We start from the raw sequence: 22,296 nt of genomic DNA, 5'->3' as shown, positions 1-22,296 counted from the left end.
CCTCAGGCGAGCAATACCTCGAGACTCTACCTCAGGACAAATAGATACACACCCCCTCCCCTCGTCTTACCAGACGTAGCTGTTCTGTCCTGCCGGTGCGCGGAAAACCCAGGCAACTGTATATTATCTATGTTGTCGTTCAGCCACAACTGAGTGAAACATAAGATCTTACAGTTTTTAATGTCTTGTTGTTAGGATAGTCTCATCCAGTTTATTCTCCAGTGATTGCACGTTGGCCAATAGAACGGATGGTAGAGGCGGGTTACCCACTCGCCGACTAATTCTCACAAGGCACCCCGAAAATCCGCCCCCTGTATTTCCGTCTTTTCTTCACGCCAATGACAGGGATTTGGGCCTGGTCTCCGAGAAGCAGCATATCCTTTGCGTCGTACTCATTAAATAAAATATCTTTGTCCAGTTCGAGGTGAGTAATTGCTGTTCTGATATCCAGAAGCTATTTTTGGTCATAAGAGATGGTAGCAGCAACATTATATACAAAATAAGTTACAAACAATGTGAAAAAAAACACAAAATAGCACAGTTGGTTTGGAGCCAGTAAAACAGCAGCCATCCCCTCAGGCGCCATTATCGGTGGCACTATTAAAATAGTAAAAAGTTAAGTATTTGGTCCCATATTCATAGCACGCAATGACTACATCAAGCCTGTGAGTCTACACATTTGTTGGATGCATTTGCTGTTTTTTATTTGGTTGTGTTTCAGATTATTTTGTTCCCAATAGAAATGAATGGTAAATAAGGTATTGTGTCATTTTGGAGTCACTTTTATTGTAAATAAGAATAGAATATGTTTCTAAACACTTCTACATTAATGTGTATGCTACCATGATTACGGATCATCCTTAATGAATAGTGAATAATGATGAGTGAGAAAGTTACAGAGGCATAAATATGCTAACCTCTCCTGTTATTGTAATGGTCAGAGGTTAGCATATCTTGCGGCTATGATACTTGTGTGTCTGTAACTTTCTCACTCATCATTATTCACAATTGTTTCAGGACTATCCGTAATCATGGTAGCATCCAGATTAACGTAGAAGTATTTAGAAACATATTCTATTCTTATTTACAATAAAAGTGATTCCAAAATGACACAATACATTATTTCTATTGGGCACAAAATAATCTGAAAAACAACCAAAACAACCAGCAAATGCATCCAACAATTTTGTAGAGTCACAAGCTTGATGTAATCATTGTGTGCTAGGAATGTGGGACCATATAATACACTTTTGACTACTTTAATACACATATATGTGAATTTGTCCCAATACTTTTGGTCTCATAAAATGGGGGGACTATGTACAAAAAGTGCTGTAATTTCTAAACCTTTCACGACAGTCTGCACTTTAACCTCATAGTGAATGTATCATTTCAAATCCAAAGTGCTGTAGTACAGAGCCAAAACAACAAAACAGTTGTCACTGTCCCAAAACTTTTGGAGCTCACTGTATCTCAAAGTTGTTGTTTTTTTTTACAAAGAAATTAAGGCTGTAACAATCAGTGATTCATCTGGCAATCATTGACATAAAGCTTTGAACACGCAAAACCTTGTAGTTTTCCTCAAAAAGATCTCCAGAGTTTGTCATAACTTTCGAGTCATGTAGAGTCTTAATCTAATGCTAGCACAAAAATTCCGATCTGGAACTGTCACTCTTGTATGTCATTTGTGAGTCAATGCTGGACCTGGAGCAGAGGAGCATCTTCTCTTGGGACTCTTTGGTCTGCCTGTAGGTCCACAATTCAGTGGGATTAGCGTTCAAGGTCCTCTGCTTCATCGATATCGTCTCAAACTTCACATACGTGTCTTTAGATAGCTCGTCGTCCGAACCTGGCACTCTGCTCTTGCAGTGGAGTAAGAGGATCTTGTAGACCAGCAAACCGATGACAGGTAAAGCCACGGCGCAGGCAAAGCCGCTGATGATCATCAGCAGCTTGTTTGCAGCATCGTCCTCAACAAGGTCCAGGGTGAAGAAGTTGATACAGGGGTCTTTCCCCGCGGCACTTCCCTTGGCAACCAGACAAACCTGGTACCTCATTCCAGAAGTCAAGCCTTCGAGTAGGACTTTGCCACTCCCGGCATCGGTATCCACTGTCCTTTTGGAGTCGTCGTCCTCATCATAAGTGGAGTAAACAATGGTGAGAGGTGCATTGCTCTGCAAACCGTTGGTCGTCCAGAGTAGAACCGCGCTATCCGGTGTTTCTTCCACGATCTCGAGATCTTGGACAGACTTGGAAGCAACTTTATTTTTCCTCTGATCCGCCGCTAGCTTCCTGTCGCTGTCTTTCTGGATCTTGGATGGTTTGGGTGGGGCTATCTGCTGCACGCTGCTGGGCGTGGGTTTCTTCTTGGTGAGGACGGGTGGCAAGACGGCTGGATGCGTGGTCGTGGGTGGGGCAGTGGTGGTAGACGGGGCACTAGGGGAGTTGGGGAAGCCAGTTGCCGGAGCAGAGGACGTTGTGGATGGGTTATTCCCTCCAGCTTCTATGTTGGGCCTCTCTGGGGGCATGGTTGCAGCGTCATAACCTGCCACAGACAGGGTGATGGCAGCCTCTGCATTGCCAGCGAAGTTCTTAGCCTTGCAGCTGTACTCCCCGTTGTCTTTGTACGAGATCCCATTCAGGCTGATGATGGACCATTGGACACCCTCTCCCGGAGACTCCTGGACAACTATAGGTAGATCATGAAAATGCAAAGACTTAATCATTGCCAAGATGTAGACTTTATTTTAATGAATCACAAAGATCAACTGTAGAACATAAGTAAATCTTAACAAATTAATTAACTAAAACTATTTTTGATAAACATGTTGAATAACACACTGTATGCATTTTCTTATAATAAATTGTTTCACTGTTGATACCTGTGTTGTTGACAGGTGAGCCATCTGAAGTAGTCCAGATGAGGGTAGGCGTGGGGTAACCCGTGGCATCACAGCGCAGGAGCACGTTGCTGCCCAACGAGGCTGTGATCTTGGTGGCTGACATCATGATGGATGGCTTGAGACATTGGTCCAGCTCCGCCCTTTGGAACATAACGCCAGCCAGGTTCTCAGGCCCGCTGCAGGACAGGAACTGGTCCATTAGTACCACTGACATGTCAGACATTTTGGAGAGCTCAATCAGCTTGGAGATCCTGCAGTCACAGACCCACGGGTTGTCCTGAAGACCTGCAGGGCACAAAAATGGAAATATTTGTGATTGTAATGTTAAATTCAACTTACATTTATGTTTGTGAAAAGGTTAGGAACATGGCAGTGGATCCGAGATTAAGAACATGCTAACAATGCTGTGATTAGTGCTAATGCTAATGTGGCTATGAATGTAAATTGCAGTCTCTCCTAGCTCATACACAAATTATACACATTTTGTATTTTAGTTGAAGTATACCTCTAACATGATATGTTCTATTCTCTGTACATCTTGTACATATCTAAGTTCAACAAAAACATTGACTGCATAATATGCTATGATTTCCATGTTCATAAATATTCCCACCCAAATTATAGAAACAAAACTATACATCATTTATTTTCTGTACAGCTAGAATGTGTAACTTAGTGTTCTCATTCTAGGTATGCATACAGTAGCGTCACAACTGAGTCATCCTTCTGCATTACCCTAATGATCAGATTTACCAGTCCGCTTACCCCTTCAAAGTAGGAGGATACAGATACAAATAAAAGATGACTGGTCATTGGTCAGAAATCAGATCAGATTGTGATGTCATGCTGTGGGCCAAAAAACTCAATTCCACCAGAACATGCTGAAATTCTAGGGCATTATCATCATTTTCACAATTTCAGTGTTATTTCGACCTTATAGTGTGGAAATATCATTAAAAACTACAGGAAAATCACGTTTTTGACTGCACTGTCCCTTCAAGGCAACACAATTACACAAAATATTATTGAGTAGTGAACCCAAAATGTTAGTGTTTCACAAACACAATGTTTAAAATTGTTTAATGTATTCTATCATTTGTCATTTTAACCCACTTTGTCAGGCATTCTTGAGCACAGTGCTCAATCCACCAGTGGTAATTGGAGGTAAAACTGCAGTGTTGCATTTGCCTCTGTCATGAAGAGTGGTGATGGTGGGAATGGGTGGTCTCATCATTGAACGTCAATTTGCCTGACAGTTTTGTTATCCATTCATCATGATCAATTACACCTCATGACACAACAAGCTGCTTAATTCTAAAATATAAATATAATTTTCTTTCTTCAAACATACATAAAACATTATGTAAAATAATCAGAAAGTCTAAACATTTTGAATTACCCACAATCCTCTAAAAGCGGAGCCCCGTGGCACATTGTTGCAAGAACTTAAAATTATTAAGTTTAGAGAAATATTATTAAAATGGAGTAAATTAAATCACTCAATGTTCTCTCTCTTTGGTTACCCTCATAAAGAGACTTAACATTTTAGCAACATATTAACTTTGATTTGTTCTTAAAAGTAGACTCAGCAAAATTACATTGCCACGAGCAGCACTGGAGATATTGAGAAGAGCGAGATGCAACACTTTGCTCTCACACAGTCACACACAGCATCTGTGCATGTGCACAGGTTTGCTTCACATTGTGTACAGTGTAGTAGCCAGGGCACTAAAACAGCAGAGAAGATGAGCCTCATGCTTCAGCGCTCTTAGTTGTGGCAGAAATGTACCCACTCTGCTGTTTACTATCTGCATCTACGTCATATCATTGAGTCTACCTTTACATTTTTGTGTAAAATTAAATTAACTAATATTTGAAATGACATTTTTTTGACAATTTCAATTCACCCCAGAATATTTTTTTACAGTGTAGATACACATACTCAAACACACATGAACACACATGCACAAACACTCTCTCTATCAAGGCTCAGGATAAGACCCAGATGCAGACAGTTCGAAATAGCAAAAGTTTATTTAGAAAAACAGGGGGCAGGAAATGACAGGTCAAGGGCAAGCAGAGGTCAGTAACCAGAGCAGAGTCCAAAAAAACATTGGAAAACAGGAGTATGGGAAAAACACTGGTAAGCTTGACGAGACAAGACGAACTGGCAACAGACAAACAGAAAACACTGGTATAAATTCACAGGGGATAATGGGGACAAATGGGAGTCACCTGGTGGGGGGGTGGAGAAAAGCACAAGACCGGTGAAACCGATCAGGGTGTTGCAGTACCCCCAACCCCTCTAGGGACACCAACTGGCGTCCTACCTGGGCGCATACCTGGTTGACCGGGGTGCCGGCGGTGGAACTCAGCGATGAGGCCTGGGTCCAGGATGCCCCTAGCAGGGACCCAGCACCTCTCCTCCGGGCCATAACCCTCCCAGTCAACCAGGTACTGGAATCCCCTGCCCCGAGGTCGAACGTTCAGGAGGCGCCCCACCGTGTACGCCGGTTGGCCGTAGATGAGACGGGGGAGAGGGGTGGCCTGGAAACAGGAGACAAAGGACTATTAGACATACACAACCAATGAAAAGTTTGAACACACCTACTCATTCTGGTGTTTTTCTTTATTTCTACAATTTTTTACATTGTAGAATAATAGTGAAGACATCAAAACTATGAAATAACACATATGGAATCATGTAGTAACCAAAAAAGTGTTAAACAAATCAAAATATATTTAATATTTGAGATTCTTCAAATAGCCACCATTTGCCTTGATGACAGCTTTGCACACTCTTGGCATTATCTCATCCAGCTTCATGAGATAGTCACCAGGAATGCATTTTAATTAACAGGTGTGCCTTGTTAAAAGTTAATTTGTGGAATTTCTATCCTTCTTAATGCGTTTGAGCCAATCAGTTTTGTTGTGACAAGGTAGTGAGGGTATACAGAAGATAGCCCTATTTGGTAAAAGACCAAGTCCATATTATGGCAAGAACAGATCAAATAAGCAAAGAGAAACTACAGTCCATCATTACTTTAAGACATGAAGGTCAGTCAATACGGAACGTTTCAAGAACTTTCAAAGTTTCTTCAAGTGCAGTCGCAAAAACCATCAAGCGCTATGATGAAACTGGCTTCTTGAGGACTGCCACAGGAATGGAAGACCCAGAGTTACCTCTGCTGCAGAGGATAAGTTCATTAGAGTTACAAGCCTCAGAATTGCAGCCCAAATAAGTGCTTCACAGAGTTCAAGTGACAGACACATCTCAACATCAACTGTTCAGAGAAGACTATGTGAATCAGGCCTTCATGGTCAAATTACTGCAAAGAAACCACTACTAAAGGACACCAATAAGAAGAGAGACTTCCTTGGGCCAAGAAACACAAGCAATGTACATTAGACTGGTGGAAATGTGTGCTTTGGCCTGGTCTCCAAATTTGAGATTTTTGGTTCCAACCGCCGTGGCTTTGTGAGACGCGGGTGTTGGTGAACGGATGATCTCTGCATGTGTATTTCCCACCATAAAGCATGGAGGAGGAGGTGTTATGGTTTGGGGATGCTTTGCTGGTGACACTGTCTGTGGTTTATTTAGATTTCAAGGCACACTTAACCAGCATATCTATCACAATATGCTGCAGTGATATGCCATCCCATCTGTTTTGGGCTTAGTGGGACTTTCATTTGTTTTTCAATAGGAGAATGACCCAACAAACCTCCAGGCTGCGTAAGGGCTATTTTACCAAGAAGGAGAGTGATGGAGTGCTGCATCAGATGACCTGGTCTCCACAATCCCCCGACCTCAACCCAATTGAGATGGTTTGGGATGAGTCGGACCGTAGAGTGAAGGAAAAGCAGCCAACAAGTGCTCAGCATATGTGGGAACTCCTTCAAGACTGTTGGCAAATCATTCCAGGTGAAGCTGGTTGAGAGAATGCCAAGAGTGTGCAAAACTGTCATCAAGGCAAAGGGTGGCTATTTGAGAAATCTCAAATCTCAAATATATTTTGATTTGTTTAACACTTTTTTGTTTACTACATGATTCCATATGTGTTATTTCATAGTTTTGATGTCTTCACTATTATTCTACAATGTAGAAAATAGTAAAAAATAAAGAAAAACCCTTGAATGAGCAGGTGTGTCCAAACTTTTGACCAGTACTGTAGGTTTAACCCTAGACACATGAAAAGTGGGATGTATACGGAGGGTACTGGGCAACAGAAGATGAACAGCGGAGGGGCTAATGATCTTGGAGATGGCCTATAAAACAGGGGGAAAGTTTGCTGGACTCCACCCGGAGGGGCAGATCCCGAGTGGACAGCCATACCCTCCGCCTGTCGTCGATACCTGGAGGTGGTCTTGAGAAGAGCCGACCAGGCTCTCTTCCAGGTACGGCGACAGCGGCTGACGAACATCTGTGCCGAGTGTATACCGACCTCTTCCTCTTGTTCCGGGAAGAGTGGGGGCTGATATTCCAGAGAACACTCAAAAGGCGAGAGACCAGTGGCAGAGCAAGGAAGGGTGTTGCGGGCATACTCAACCCACACAAGTTTCTGCCTCCAGGTGGTGGGGTTGGTGGATAAAAGGCAGCGAAGAGTTGTCTCCAGGTCCTGATTGGCTCGCTCCGACTGGCCGTTAGACTGGTGGTGGATCCCGGAGAACAGGCTGGCCAATGTCCCAATGAGCGTGCAGAACGCCTTCCAGAACTGGGAAGAGAACTGAGGACCCCGGTCAGATACCATGTACACCGGGAGTCCATGGATCCGGAAGACATGCTGCACCATGAGCTGGGCCGTCTCTTTGGCAGAGGGTAGTTTGGGGAGAGGAATGAAATGGGCGGCTTTGGAAAACCGGAACACCACAGTAAGGATGACGGTGTGCCGTCAGACGGGGGGAGACCAGTGACGAAGTCCAGGGATATGTGTGACCAGGGACGGTGAGGGACAGGAAGGGGTTGAAGGAGACCAGCTGGAGCTTGCAGAGGAGTCTTATTCTGCGCACAGATCGTGCAGGTGACTTCAAACGCGGAGACGTCATGGACCATGGTAGGCCCCCAAAAGCGTTGTTGCACAAAGGCCAGGGTCCGACGGGAACCCGGGTGGCAGGTAAGCCTGGAGGAGTGGGCCCACTCCAGGACCGAGGGGCGGACAGCGTCAGGAACAAAGATCCAGTTATCTGGGCCCCCCTCAGGTTCGGCTGGGAATGCTGCACCTCACGGACCTGCTTCTCAATTCCCAAGCTGAGAGCTGCCGCCAGACACGAGCTGGGGAGGATGGTCTCAGGGTCCGAAGGGGTAGCCGCTGGGCTATAGCGGCATGAGAGCGCATCTGGCTTGATATTCTTGGAAACCGGGCTGTAGGAGAGGGAGAAGTTAAACCGGGTGAAAAGCAGGGCCCACCTAGTTTTCCTGGAATTGATACGCTTGGTGGTGTGGAGATATTCCAGGTTCTTATGATCCATCCACACAATGAAACGCCATCCTACGCCATCTTCACCACGAGAAGCTCACGATTCCCCACATCGTAATTCCTCCCCTGAGTCGATGGGTACCCGGAGAGATTTTTACTGGATCCCCCACAGCAGGGTGACATGGAGAGGGGTGCGAGTAAGGGGAGAGGGAAAGTTCTCTGTATGGCCCACTAGAGTACTTGTCCCTACCGGTGAGCCTGGTCGTTTTAGTGGACAGGAGGACACAAAATGACCAGTAGCCCACAATACAGACATCTGTTAGTGTTAAGCCTGCATAAACACTCTGCCTAGGCATCCCTGAAGTCCCCGACGTCTCCGTCTCCAAGAGAATTAGAGGCAACCCAAGTTTCCCCGAGAGTCTCCGAAGTATGTTGATTCGCCTCTTCCCGAGCCAATGCAACTAGGCAGAGTGTTTACGCAGGTTTAACACTAACAGTTGTCTGTATTGCGGGACTACTGGTAATTTTGTGTCCTCCTGTCCACTAAAAAGACCAGGCTCACTGGTAGGGACGAGTACTCTGGTGGGACACACGAAGAACTTTCCCTCTCACCTTACTCGCACCCCTCTCCATGCCACCCTGCTGTGGGGGATCCAGTAAAAATCTCTCTGGGTACTCATCGACTCAGGGGCCGATGAGAATTTTATGGACGCTACTCTGGCGTCCGAGCTGGACAACCCCACTCAGCCCCTCTCCATTCCCATGGACGTTAGAGCGCTGGATGGGCCCTCTATAGGCAGGGTCACCCACAATACCACTCCCATCCATCTACAAGTGTCAGGGAACCACAGAAAGGCTATCCAATTCCTGCTTATTAAGTCCCCTCAGGTTCCCGTGGAATCGGACCTCCTCTCCTTCCTACATTCCCACAGCCGCCCATCAATCTGGATAGTCAAGGCGATAAGTGAGTCGAGATCCGTAGGTAGTTCCCGGGCTGCTAGCTCATCCTTAACTTCCGATAATCCGTGCAGGAACTTGTCGAACAGCGATTCCGGGTTCCATGCACTCTCAGCCGCCAATGTGCGGAAATCCACATCATAGTCTGTCACACTGCAGGAGTCTTGCCAAAACAACTTCCAGGCAGCCTCTCTCCCAGACAATGGAGAATCGAAAACGTTCTTCACCTCATCCACGAACTCCTCCAGACTGAAGCACATGGCAGACTGTTGTTCCCACACTGCCGTAGCCCAGGCGAGAGCCCTCCCGGACATCAGTGTAATGATGTATGTTATCGTCCAGCAGTCCGAGGGGAAGGAGGAGGGCTGCAGCTCAAAGATGAGGGAACACTGAGCGAGAAACGCATGACAGGGTCCCGACTCTCCAGCGAAGCGTTCCGGTGGAGGTAAGCAGGGTTCTCGGGAAGCCGGGGTGGCCGGGAGAGACGCGCTGTTGACAGCTGGGTTACTGAGGGGCTGGGAGGTTACCGTTGTAGTAGGTTACCTAACAGACAACCAATGGAATTTCTTCAGCAATGTATTCAACGTGCGGTCATGCCATTCGGCCAAGGTCTGGAAACCCTCCATAAGACCATGAAGCAACCCCTCGTGCCTCCCAATGGTGGCTCCTTGGGAGGAGACGGCGTTGCGGAGGTAGTCCGAGTCCGCTGGGTCCGTCATGGCCAGTTTGTACTATCAAGGCTCAGGATAAGACCCAGATGCAGACAGTTCGAAATAGCAAAAGTTTATTTAGAAAAACAGGGGGCAGGCAAACGACAGGTCAAGGGCAGGCAGAGGTCAGTAATCCAGAGCAGAGCCTTAAAGGCACAGCAACGGCAGGCAGGCACAGGGTCGGGGCAGGCAGAGGTCGGTAATCAAGAACTGTGTCACAAGGTACAGAACGGCAGGCAGGCTAAGGTTCAGGGCAGACAGAATGGTAAAAACCGAGAAAAACAGGAAAACAGGGACTAGAGAAAACGCTGGTAATGGCAAAACGCTGGTAAGCTTGACGAGACAAGACGAACTGGCAACAGACAAACAGATAACACTGGTATAAATACACAAGGGATAATGTGGACAAATTGGAGACACCTGGTGGGGGTTGGAGACAAGCACAAGACAGGTGAAACCGATCAGGGTGTGACACTCTCTCTCTTTCTCTCTCTCTCTCCCTCTCACACGCACGTTCACACACACACACACACACACACACACACACACACACACACACACACGTGGAAGTGCATGTGTGTTGCAGAAACCTCGTAGCTTTTCCTGCAGTCAAATTATCAAATCACCCACTCGTGGCCTCATGGGTGGATTGTTATTAATATTTTTCATAATTTCACAATTAATTAACATGATTTATTTCAGACCCCTTGACTTTTTCTACATTTTGCCTTATTCTAAAATGGATTAAATAAATGTTGTTCCTCATCAATCTACACACAATACCCCTTAATGACAAAGCGCAAACTAAAATTATATATAAAACAATAGCTTATTTACATAAGTATTCCGACTCTTTGCTATGAGACTCGAAATTGAGCTCAGGTGCATTCTGTTTCCATTGATCATCCTTGAGATGTTTCTACAACTTGATTGGAGTCCACCTGTGGTAAATTCAATTGATTGGACATGATTTGGAAAGTCACACACCTGTCTATATAAGGTCCCACAGTTGACAGTGCAAGTCAGAGGAAAAACCAAGCCATGAGGTCGAAGGAATTGTCTGTAGAGCTCCAAGACAGGATTGTGTCGAGGCACAGATCTGAGGAAGGTTACCAAAACATTTCTGCAGCATTGAAGGTCCCCAAGAACACAGTGGCGTCCATCATTCTTAAATAGAAGAAGTTTGGAACCACTTCGCCCGGCCAAACTGAGCAATCGGGGGAAAGGGCCTTGGTCAGTGAGGTGTCCAAGAACCCTATGGTCACTCTGACAGAGCTCCAGAGTTCCTCTGTGGAGATGGAATAACCTTCCAGAAGGACAACCATCGCTGCAGCACTCCACCAATTGGGTCTTTATAGTAGAGTGGCCAGACGGAAGCCACTCCTCAGTAAAAGACACATGACAGCCCACTTCGAGTTTGCCAAAAGGCACCTAAAGGACTCAGACCATGAGAAACAAGCTTCTCTGGTCTGATGAAACCAAGATTGAACTCTTTGGCCTGAATGCCAAGCGTCACGTCTGGACGAAACCTGGCACCATCCCTACGGTGAAGCATGGTGGTGGCAGAATCATGCTGTGGGGATGTTTTTCAGTGGCAGGGACTGGGAGACTAGTCAGGATCGAGGGAAAGATGAACGGAGCAAAGTACAGAGAGATCCTTGATGAAAACCTGCTCCAGAGCACTCAGGACCTCAGACTGGGGCGACGCTTCACCTTCCAACAGGACAACGACCCTAAGCACACAGACAAAACAACGCAGGATGGCTTCGGGACAAGTCTCTGAATGTCCTTGAGTGGCCCAGCCAGATCCCAGACTTGAACCCGATCGAACATCTCTGGAGAGACCTGAAAATAGCTGTGCAGCGACGCTCCCCATTGAGAAGATCTGCAGAGAAGAATTTGAGAAACTCCCCAAATACAGGTGTTCCAAGCTTGTAGCGCCATACCCAAGAAGACTCAAGGTTGTAATCACTGCCAAAGGTGCTTCAACAACGTACTGAGTAAAGTGTCTGAATACTTATGTAAATGTGATATTTCAGTTTTTTATTTTTAATACGTTTGCTAACATTTCTAAAAACCTGTTTTTGCTTTGTCATTATAGGGTATTGTGTGTAGATTTATGAGGGGGGAAAAAACTATTTAATCAATTTTAGATAAGGCTGAAACGTAACAAAATGTGGAAAAAGTGAAGGGGTCTGAATACTTTCCGAATGCACTGTATATACTGTAAAGTGTAATATTGGGACTCAAAATTGAATACATTTCAACCCTGTATCTAACATGGTACAGGTGTTTTAAGCCCATAACCATGTGTGTGAGTTGTATACTTTTGTTTCAAAGTAGATGTGTTTAAGACTACCAAGAAACATTCTGTGTGACCCTGATTTAGCCCACTTTAGTAAAATTAACCAGATTAGCTGTACTTAAGAGCGGCCAACCCAACAGAAAAATCTGGTGTTGGCTTTTTCCCCAACATACTTCAGTGCACTACCTGGTCTTACCTCTTAAGGATCGGACCCTTTTTTTCCATTTTCCCCTAAAATGACACACCCAAATCTGACTGCAAGGATATGTATATTCTTTTTTCTTTGTATTTTTTGTGTCATTTAGCAGACGCTCTTATCCAGAGCGACTTACAGGAGCAATTAGGGTTATGTGCCTTGCTCAAGGGCACACCGACAGATTTTTCACCTAGTTGGCTCAGGGATTAGAACCAGCGACCTTTCGGTTACTGGCACAACGCTCTTAACCACTAAGCTACCTGCCGCCCACTAAGATACCATTTGAAAGGAAAAATGTTGATGTTAGTGGAAACGTGAAATTAATGTAGGATAATATAACACATTAGATCTGGTAAAAGATAATACAAACAAAAAAACATGTGTTTTCCATTTTTCTTTTTGTTCCATCATCTTTGAAATGTAAGACAAAGGCCACAATAAAATGTTGTAGTTTAGACGCAATTTAGATTTTGGCCACTAGGTGGCAGCAGTGCATGTGCAAAGTTTCAGATTGATCCAGTGAAGCATTGCAATACTGGACTATTTTGTATCAAGTCTGACCAAATGTGCCGAATTGGTCAATTTGATACATTTTCAAGTGCATAACTATAGAGAACATACAACAATTATATGGTAATACAAAATGTAAGTTGTCACACTCCCAGGAATATCATACATGATGGATCATTAGCTTATACACCAACTTTCACACATCTAGATGGCCGGGTGGGGTGGGTGTGGAGCCAGAGACAGCAGCAGTTCAAACTGTAGAAGCCAGTTCCTACATTTTGAATATAAAAATTGATTTTATCAAACAAAACTATACTACATTTTATCTCTGGGACACTTAGAATGACAAATCAGCGCAAGATTACTGAATGTAAGTACATTATTTACCTTTAGAGGTGAATCTATCAAACCAGTTGCCGTGTTAGGTTTTTTGTCGTTGTGCACTCTCCTCAAACAATAGCATGGTATTTTTTCACTGTAATATCTACTGTAAATTGGACAGTGCAGTTAGATTAACAAGAATTTAAGCTTTCTGCCCATATAAGTCATGTCTATGTCCTGGAAAGTTTGCTGTTACTTAAAACAATCATGCTAATCACATTAGCGCACGTTAGCTCAACCGTCCCGTATACGGGACACCGATCCCGTAGAGGTTAAAGGGGCAATCTGCAGTTGTTACATGTTTGGACTTTATATAAATTATATACTGTATACCCTTTGATTATTAAAGAATAGAACTTATACATACCCCATGAGCTTAGTTCAATTGTCTTACCCCATCAAAACCTCATATATAACCTTTTTTTACTCCAATGTGTGTAAACTCCGTAATTGTAAACAAACTGTGTAGCCTCAAAACTTGGATAAAACTATATTTTGTTGTCATGGATAGTCAGTCCTTACATCCGTAGCTCTGTCTATGAATTTCAGAGTGGTTACATTTCTCCAGCCCCATTCCTCAGCTTTTACCAAAGTAGTGGTGGGATGCTGCTTTGTTATTGTCTGAACTGCAGATTGCCACTTTGCTTGTACACAATTGAGAACAACTGTAATCTTTGGATCTGTGTTGAAACCTATCTATAGCAGAACAGCAATGATCAAATGCTCTAATACATTTACAGAACTTCTGATCGTTTTTTGCCTTTTTACCTGACTTGCATATCTTAGACCATATTTTGCAAAACATTAAATACATATGTCATCAGTGAATACAAAATTAACTCAAGTGTTTTGTTCACAGAATATTAACACATTGTTTTCATCAGAAGAGAAATGTGTGCAATTGTATTCACTGTTTCCGTCAATCACAAAATTCTAAATCACCCCATCAGTGTCATATCATGTCTAATATAGGGAAAGATCTAGGCAATGGGGACTGTCAATTTTAGGATGGTTTTTTACAATATTGCAGACATGCAGAGAACTTCTAAGTAACTTTGGGTTACTACTAAGTCATCCCCTCTCCAACATTGTGACCTTATATTATAGAGCTTTGCGTTGGTGTATACTGAAGCCTATATATACATATCAGTTGAGTTCCTCCATTGTATTCACCTTTCCTTATTTCAATTGTGGATTGTGTTTCTGTGTGCCAATGGAAAGTGTACAAAACTAAGCAAACCAGCCTATGTATTGAATACATGGAATTGTATTGTGGTGATACCGATTAATGAATCCTGTTCACAGTGTGCTTATTTTCTTTTTTTAATCATGAATAATATTTGATTTGATGTGCATTAAATTGTTTGGTGAAATATGCATAAAAGGAGAATATTTGCCCATGATTCTGCATCTTTGGATAGTTGAACTTCCAATTTTGATTGTCATGACTGCAAAGAAAATGTATTGATCTACTGGGATTTTTGGGCAACTTCATTTATTGTTTTGCAAAAGGACACAGAGTTCTGTGTCTTGTGAACTCTGTTTTGAAAATCGACCACATTGTTCCAAAAAATGTTTATACGCAATTGACAAAAACTGTAATAGACCTATTGGAAAAAATAACATTAACCGCTAATCATTTGTTTAATTTCTAACTCTTTAGCTCAGGTTTTGGATATTATAAAAAAAAACTTCAGTTTAGAGAATTGTTTTACTAAAGACTAGCTCAAATATTGCTCTGTGATACACTCTTGATGCAGCCTTTCAGTATTGAAGTGGGCCAACCTCTGAACAGTGCTGAAAAGGGTATTCTATCATGTGATGGTACGGGAAGTGTCTGTATTCTTTACATGGGACATTGTGTGTCTTCCTTAGGGAAAGGCTACTCTTGTTTCTCCTTCAAGTCCGCCAGGGCATACAGTAAAACAAGCTTTTTCAGCAGGGATAAAATAGCTTGTCCTTAAACACCCATTAACATTACCCCAGCAGCGGTGGCCCGCCCATTAGGGCATTATGGCCTGCACCCCACTTATGATTGATGCGAACGTTTGCTGTGAACTGTGTTTGTTTCAAAACATTTTTTTTTGCAGAAATGTTAGTTTTAGCTACTCTTACTGATAACATCATGGACCGACCATGCAAAATGTTGGCTTTAGCTATGGCATCTGCCATAATAGATTATGTTTTAGATCCTGTTCCCGATGTCACGGAATGGCTGCAACTTTTAGTGGGTGTATCAACACCGAAAAGTTTGGTTTATGTGCATAGAAATAGAATGAATAGAATGGGCTTGGAACCTCTAACATTGGCAATTTGACTGGTAAACTCATGGGTACACTCGCAATGGCTGCCTGGTATTATGATGCAATAATTTCCATGGTAATGAATGTTCATTCAAATGATGTTAACTGATGTGGCTCATGCAATGGAATGGAATTTTTGTAATGTCAGTTGAGTTGAATCAACAAATCACAGCACATATTGATGGGTACACTTCCTGCTTTTGCTTCTTGCTTTTGCTTCCTGCTGTGCTCCTATGGGTACAATCGCAATGGCCGCCAGTCCCCCCCATTATGCCATCATTGACTTGAATGGGGACGCCCGTTCTATTCATATGGTTATGGAGAAAGGTATCCCTCTCTACAATGACTTTGGCTTTCGGTCTCATTTTCAGATGAGTTAAGCGTCACGAAAATCCCCAATGATTGTAGCTAGCTATCTATCTATAAGTACGAATGCACACCAGCCAGCTAGTTAGTTGACCAACCAGACAGCTGGGTGGGTGAGGTGTACAGTCAACCAACCAGACGGCCGGGGTGTGATAACTGATAAGCTATAAAAATGCAATACCGTACCCAATTACTTTATAATCAGTCAAATTGTTATTTATGCATGTTATACAGTAAGTACTGTATATTATTTATAAGGCCCCTTATCTATCAACACTTCCCACTGTAATGAATACGCAGGGAGCAAAAAGGTGTAGATTTACGCGCAGAGCACGGCAGGTGTTTATTACGCCTTCGCAGAAGGCAGGAATCGTGGTCACTGGCAAGCAATGGTCATAAACAGGCAGGTGAAACAAAACTATGACTGAAGGCTATTATTATTATTATTTATTATTATTATTATTATTATTATGAAGGCTAAAACTGGTTCTCACAAACAAGCTAGGAAAAGGCTTAGTAGAGTCAAAACTAACAATACCTCACAAGGCACAAACAGAAAGAACTGAACTAAATGTGGAGCTGGTGAGACCAGGTGGGTAACTAACACAGGTGAAATCAATGAACAAAAATGAAAGACAGGGCTACGTACAAGAACACAAGGTGAATTAAGAAAACAAATACAGAACCTTACAGCCACAAAGGGCACATAATTCAAATGTAAAAATGTAAAAGTACAATGTAAAATTACAATGTAGCCTACATTGTGAACAGTAAGCCTATAATGAACAATACATAATTGTATAGTTAATAATTGCCTCTGTGTTACAGTGGTGAAGGACAAAACTCTAACATGACAGAATCCAATTTTGCTTTGTTTTCAGATATTGTGTGAGGAACTCAACCCTCTGGTTCCATACAGAAGAGAACGCCTGGAGGATCGCATGTTTGCCTTTCTGTGGCTGTTGGCCAATCAGGAGAGTTTTCGTGGTGTTTCCGACCTCTTTGCAAATAGAATTTGCTCCAGTAACTGCTCCAAATAGTAGATGGCCTGAACCAGCTGATGCCCACCTACATAAAGTGGCCAACACCCACCCAGTTTCCAGTTCTGGAGGCTGGGTTCCAGAGGATCAGAGGGTTCCCTGGTGTGATTGGGTGCATAGATGGCACTCACGTTCCCATCAGGGGGCCTTCCGAAAAACGGGATGCCATTCCCTGATCCTGCAGACAACAGAGTGGCCCTCCGTAACCAGGCTGTCCAGAAGAGGGACAACATAATGCACCTGCTCTAAAAAATATCTATAATTGTTGTTGAGACATTTTTTCTGGTGTCCATGTTTAAAGTAATAGCACTTTCAATGGTTGAGATGCATGACATGCTGTAGAATGTAATAGAATATAAAACTTTTACAGAAATAACTTCAGTTTTCAGAGAGAACAATATAAGAACTGACAGGGAAAACAGACAAAAAATGTGTTATGAGATTGCATTTTTTTTTTACTGATTTAATTGACTATAAAATTGGGAAACATAATGATCGATTTCAATTAACAATCACTGTTCATAAAAAAAAAAAACGAATTTACTTCGATTTCACAATCACTGCTCAGTCATACACAGCAGCAGTGAACTTTTCCAAGAGAGCCACAAGAGCATTAGTGAGATCAGGCATTGATGTTGGGCGATTAGGCCTGGCTCGCAGTTGGCGTTCCAATTCAACCCAAAGGTGTTCAATGGGGTTCAAAGTCAGGGCTCTGTGCAGGCCAGTCAAGTTCTTCCACACCGATCTCAACAAACCATTTCTGTATGGACCTCGCTTTGTACAGACAATTTTTATGCGCTATGAGCTTCAGCACTCGGCAGTCCCATTCTGTGAGCTTGTGTGGCCTATCATTCGCAGCTGAGCTGTTGTTGCTCCTAGACGTTTCCACTTCACAATAACAGCACAGTTGACCGAGGCAGCTCTAGCAGGGCAGAAATTTGACGAACTGACTTGTTGGAAAGGTGGCATGCTATGACGGTGCCACGTTGAAAGTCACTGATCTCTTCAGTACGGGCCATTCGAATCGTCTATGGAGATTGCATGGATGTGTGCTTGATTTTATACACTTGTCAGCAACGGGTGTGGCTGAAATAACCGAATCCACGAATTTGAAGGGATGTCCATATACTTTTGGCCATGTAGTGTATATGACTTCTTTAAAACGTAAGCCAAAAACAAATCTATAAATGGTATAGTTAACACTGCCCAATAATAATTGTGGGATGTGTTCCTGTTATTAGTGGTCTGTGTTGTACATAGAGACTGGTCTGAGAGCTGTGTGCCTGGACAGGTTTAAACCTGAGGAGGTCCAAGCCTCTCCTAACCATTGATACAGGATCAGATTTATTCAACTTTCTAATGGTTAACCTTAGGATTGTGTGAATGTTTATAATAATTGTGGGAGTAGTTACATGTGTCCTTACGAAAAAAGATTTCAGTCAGGTTGCAGTATAACTGCAGTATGCTACAAATACTGCGTCCAATATAACACCTTTTTTTTACTGCAGTAATTTTGCACAATTTCGCACTCTCCCGAGTGGCGCAGTGGTCTAAGGCACTGCATCGCAGTGCTAGCTGTGCCACTAGAGATCCTGGTTCGAATCCAGGCTCTGTCGTAGCCGGCCGCGACCGGGAGACCCATGGGGCGGCGCACAATTGGCCCAGCGTCGTCCAGGGTAGGGGAGGGAATGGCCGGCAGGGGATGTAGCTCAGTTGGTAGAGCATGGCGTTTGCAACGCCAGGGTTGTGGGTTCGATAAAATAATGTATGTGCTAACTGTAAGTCGCTCTGGATAAGAGCGTCTGCTAAATGACGTAAATGTAAATGTAAATGCAGGGTAACTGCAGTTAGAGTGCAGTATAACTGCAGTACATTGCAGTTATTCTGCAATTACTGCATCCAAAATACCACAGTCGACTACAGTTACTGTAGTTTCAAAACTGCAATCTTTTTTTGTAAATACAGAGTTAATCAAATAGGTCTTGGAACCTCAATGTGAAGATTGAAATATGCCTTTGGGTTAAAGTTAGCAGTCACTAAGTATACACAATGCATTTATGGGCTATGTAACGACCAAAAACTCTACACACTCCTATGCAGGTCAATCCCATGTTCTGTTATCTCTGAACACCTGCTTTACTGTAGGGGTGGCCAACCCACCTCCTGGAGAGCCACTGGGAGTGCAGGGTTTTGCTCCAGCCCTGCTCTAATACACCTGAGTCAGCTAATCAAAATCTTCCTGAAGAGCAGCTGATCAGTAGAAGCAAGTTTGCTAGAGATGGATGGACAAAAGCCTGCACAACCAGTAGCTCTTGAGGGTGGGTTAAGTCCTAACCTTAAACCCTCATTCCCACATCACCCACTCACACCCCATTCCCAGTTCTCTTACCGAGCACCACTTTCTGGGACAGGTTGGAGGAGATGGGCATGCCGTTGAAAGGCAGCCAGATATCCACAAAGTCAGAAGACAGAGTGGTCAGCTTGTTGCTGGAGATATCCAGATAGGTGATGTTGACCAGGTATGGGGTAGCCTCCACGGCCACATCGGTCAAGCGGTTGTTGTGAAGATCCAGCGTCCTCAGACTGGGCATCTCCTTCAGGGACTTCCAGGGGAAGGTGGAAATCAGGTTCCCGTCCAGCCGCAGTTCGTGGAGGACCTTGAGGTTGTAGAAGGCGGCGGCGTCCACAGAGGAGATAGAGTTGTAGGTGATCCACAGGTAGCGCAGGTCGTTCAGGTAGTAGAAGGCCTCGGTGGGGATGCGCCGCACTGCCGTCTTCTCTACCCGCAGTTTGACCGTATCCACGGGGACGTTGACGGGGATGTCGGACATGTCTGGGTCATTGCACAGCACCGATCTGAGTGGAACAGAAAACATGGACTTGGTTTAAATACACTATACATAAAAAATGTGGACACCCCTTCAAATTTGTGGATTCAGCTATTTCAGCCACACCCGTTGCTGACAGGTTTATAAAATCGAGCACATAGCCATGCAATCCCCATTGACAAACATTGGCAGTAGAATGGCCTTACTGAAGAGCTCAGTGACTTTCAACAGAGTGGAGGCTGTTATAGCAACAAAGGGGGGACCAACTCCATATTAATGCCCATGATTTTGGAATGAGATGTTCGATGAGCAGGTGTCCACATACATTTGGTCATGTAGTGTACATCGCAAATCTTTCCTCTCTCCCTTCCATGGAGTTATCACTCTTCTGGATAGGTCAAATCAAGGGATCCATTACATAGCTTCGGCCTATCCAGTCTAGTCAGATAAGTGATTACAGTTTGGAAGGGGTTGGGGTTTCAGTCCGTGTCCTTGAGAACCACATGGTGTGCAGGATTTTGTTTCAGATCAGTAGCCTACTAAACTACCTGATTAATCTGATAATCTAGCCCTTAATATGTTGAGTCATGTGTGTTAATGCTGGGCTGGTACAAAAGCCTAGACACCGGACCAGGATGATAGAAATCTGAGCTAGATGATGTGTAGGCCTATACTTTGTGCTTCCACCTGCACAGTTTATTTCTTACATACTTGTGGAACTTTAGAAAAGTTGTTCTATTATCATTTTCCCTTATCTACTTGCAAACAGACTGTTTTTCAAGACTCCATGTTGTGCTCCCAACTCTCGAATTCCGGTCATCCTAAATATTGTGATAGGTATTGAGAGAGAAAAAGTGCTCCTCTATTGAACTCATAATTCAAAGTCTAAGAGGGGCAGGATGTACTGTGAATTATTAGAGAACTTTGGATCATATGTTCTGCTACTCTATATCTGTATATTCAATCAAACCTAGAATCCAGTTTCCAGGGGAAAACAAACAGCAAACCTCCTACACGTCTGCTAGCATGAATGAATTAAATTGATACAAATCTAAACAATTATTGAGAAGGACCCACTGTCTTGACATAATAATGAATCAAAATGTAAATATTTCGTAATTGCCAGATGGCAAAACAGGTAAAATAATCATGATTAAACTCATGATGAATCTTGATATTGATCTTAATTCCACAATACATGGACCATTTTTAAAAGATAGTGATACTGTATGTCTGTGGAAAAGGGTCCAGATTACACTATAATAAAATACCTAAAGACACCTTCCTCTAAGAAATAATGGTAAATACCTGGTCCCCGTTCCGTCACTCCGTCCGTGGTAATCACAGGTGCACTGGGAAGGACAGAAGGAATGGGCCACACTGAAGCAGCACAGGAAGACATGGGCGTAGAGAAGACGATGCATGGTTCACCAAATCAACCCAAAGTGCTCACATCACAAGGTCAGGAGAAAGAGTAGAGTTTAAGACATCCAAATTCATTTAGAAAGGTCGAAAAAATAACTAATATTTGGTAGAAAGGAAATCATACGAATAGTCCCGTAGTGCTGCACACATAAGAAGTACTTACAGGTGATCCATTGTTAGGATGGGAGAAGGGGGGGGGGGACAGTAAGGCCAGATTAGCGGAGGATTTTATGGGGCTGACTAGGTCACGCAAGCCAGGACAGGGAGGATGGAAATTAGTCTTGGGGACACAAGCGCTAATCGGCTACCACACTTCTGCCAGGGGAGGTCCCCACCCCCCCAACACACACACACAACCTTCGTCACCCCAGTCTATTTAGTCCTGTCCTGCCTCTTTACTCTGTTGACTCCTCCCTTACAGCTCTTCTAACCTCCACTGTTATGGCACTAGCCGTGCCCGTGCTGACACTGGGCTGGGCCTTTTCCTAAAGGTTGCGTGAGGGAGATCCGAGTGACACAAAGGTGCAAGCTGTAGTCTGGGGAGTGATTTATCTTCCTGGAGGGGATGGGGTGGAGGGGGTGATGGGGTTGATGGGGGTGGCGTAGGAGGCCAGACTGTACTGGGCATGGACTGACAGCTCAACAACATGGCCTCCAAGAACACACACATCCACACACAATTGCACACACACACACATACACACACACACACACACAGGAAACTATGACATAAGTAGTACCTGAGGTTCCATATTCGACTCAGTCTAGACTTAATTTTACATAGTTAAGTAATGTAGTTGATGGACCACAGGGGACAATTTAAGTTTGTATTTGATGTAATTGCATGTTATAAAAGCTAATCAAAGTACATACATGGTGCTTAAATCTTAGAAATGTATGGGCTGATGTTGAAAAAGTTCATGACTATGGCTGATATTTGGGGTGTGGGGGATATTAG

The 22,296-nt window shown here is 43.7% G+C and overlaps 1 protein-coding gene across 1 annotated transcript; it reads right to left on the bottom strand.

Annotated features, from left to right (window-relative positions):
* Positions 1-1,640: 1,640 nt before the first annotated feature.
* On the bottom strand, positions 1,641-21,398 carry LOC121537087 (leucine-rich repeat, immunoglobulin-like domain and transmembrane domain-containing protein 3). The gene is made up of 4 exons (XM_041844855.1): positions 21,222-21,398; positions 19,475-19,941; positions 2,883-3,188; positions 1,641-2,689 (listed from the first exon to the last, which is right to left on the bottom strand). The coding sequence occupies exons 1-4, from the start codon at positions 21,335-21,337 to the stop codon at positions 1,641-1,643; spliced, it is 1,938 nt and encodes a 645-aa protein (XP_041700789.1). The 5' UTR covers positions 21,338-21,398.
* Positions 21,399-22,296: the final 898 nt, after the last annotated feature.

Source organism: Coregonus clupeaformis, chromosome 2 (genome assembly GCF_020615455.1).
Source record: "Coregonus clupeaformis isolate EN_2021a chromosome 2, ASM2061545v1, whole genome shotgun sequence".
NCBI classification, from domain to species: Eukaryota; Metazoa; Chordata; class Actinopteri; order Salmoniformes; family Salmonidae; genus Coregonus; species Coregonus clupeaformis.
Note: the sequence above shows the minus strand (reverse complement) of the source record. Positions and strands in the feature narration are given on the sequence as shown.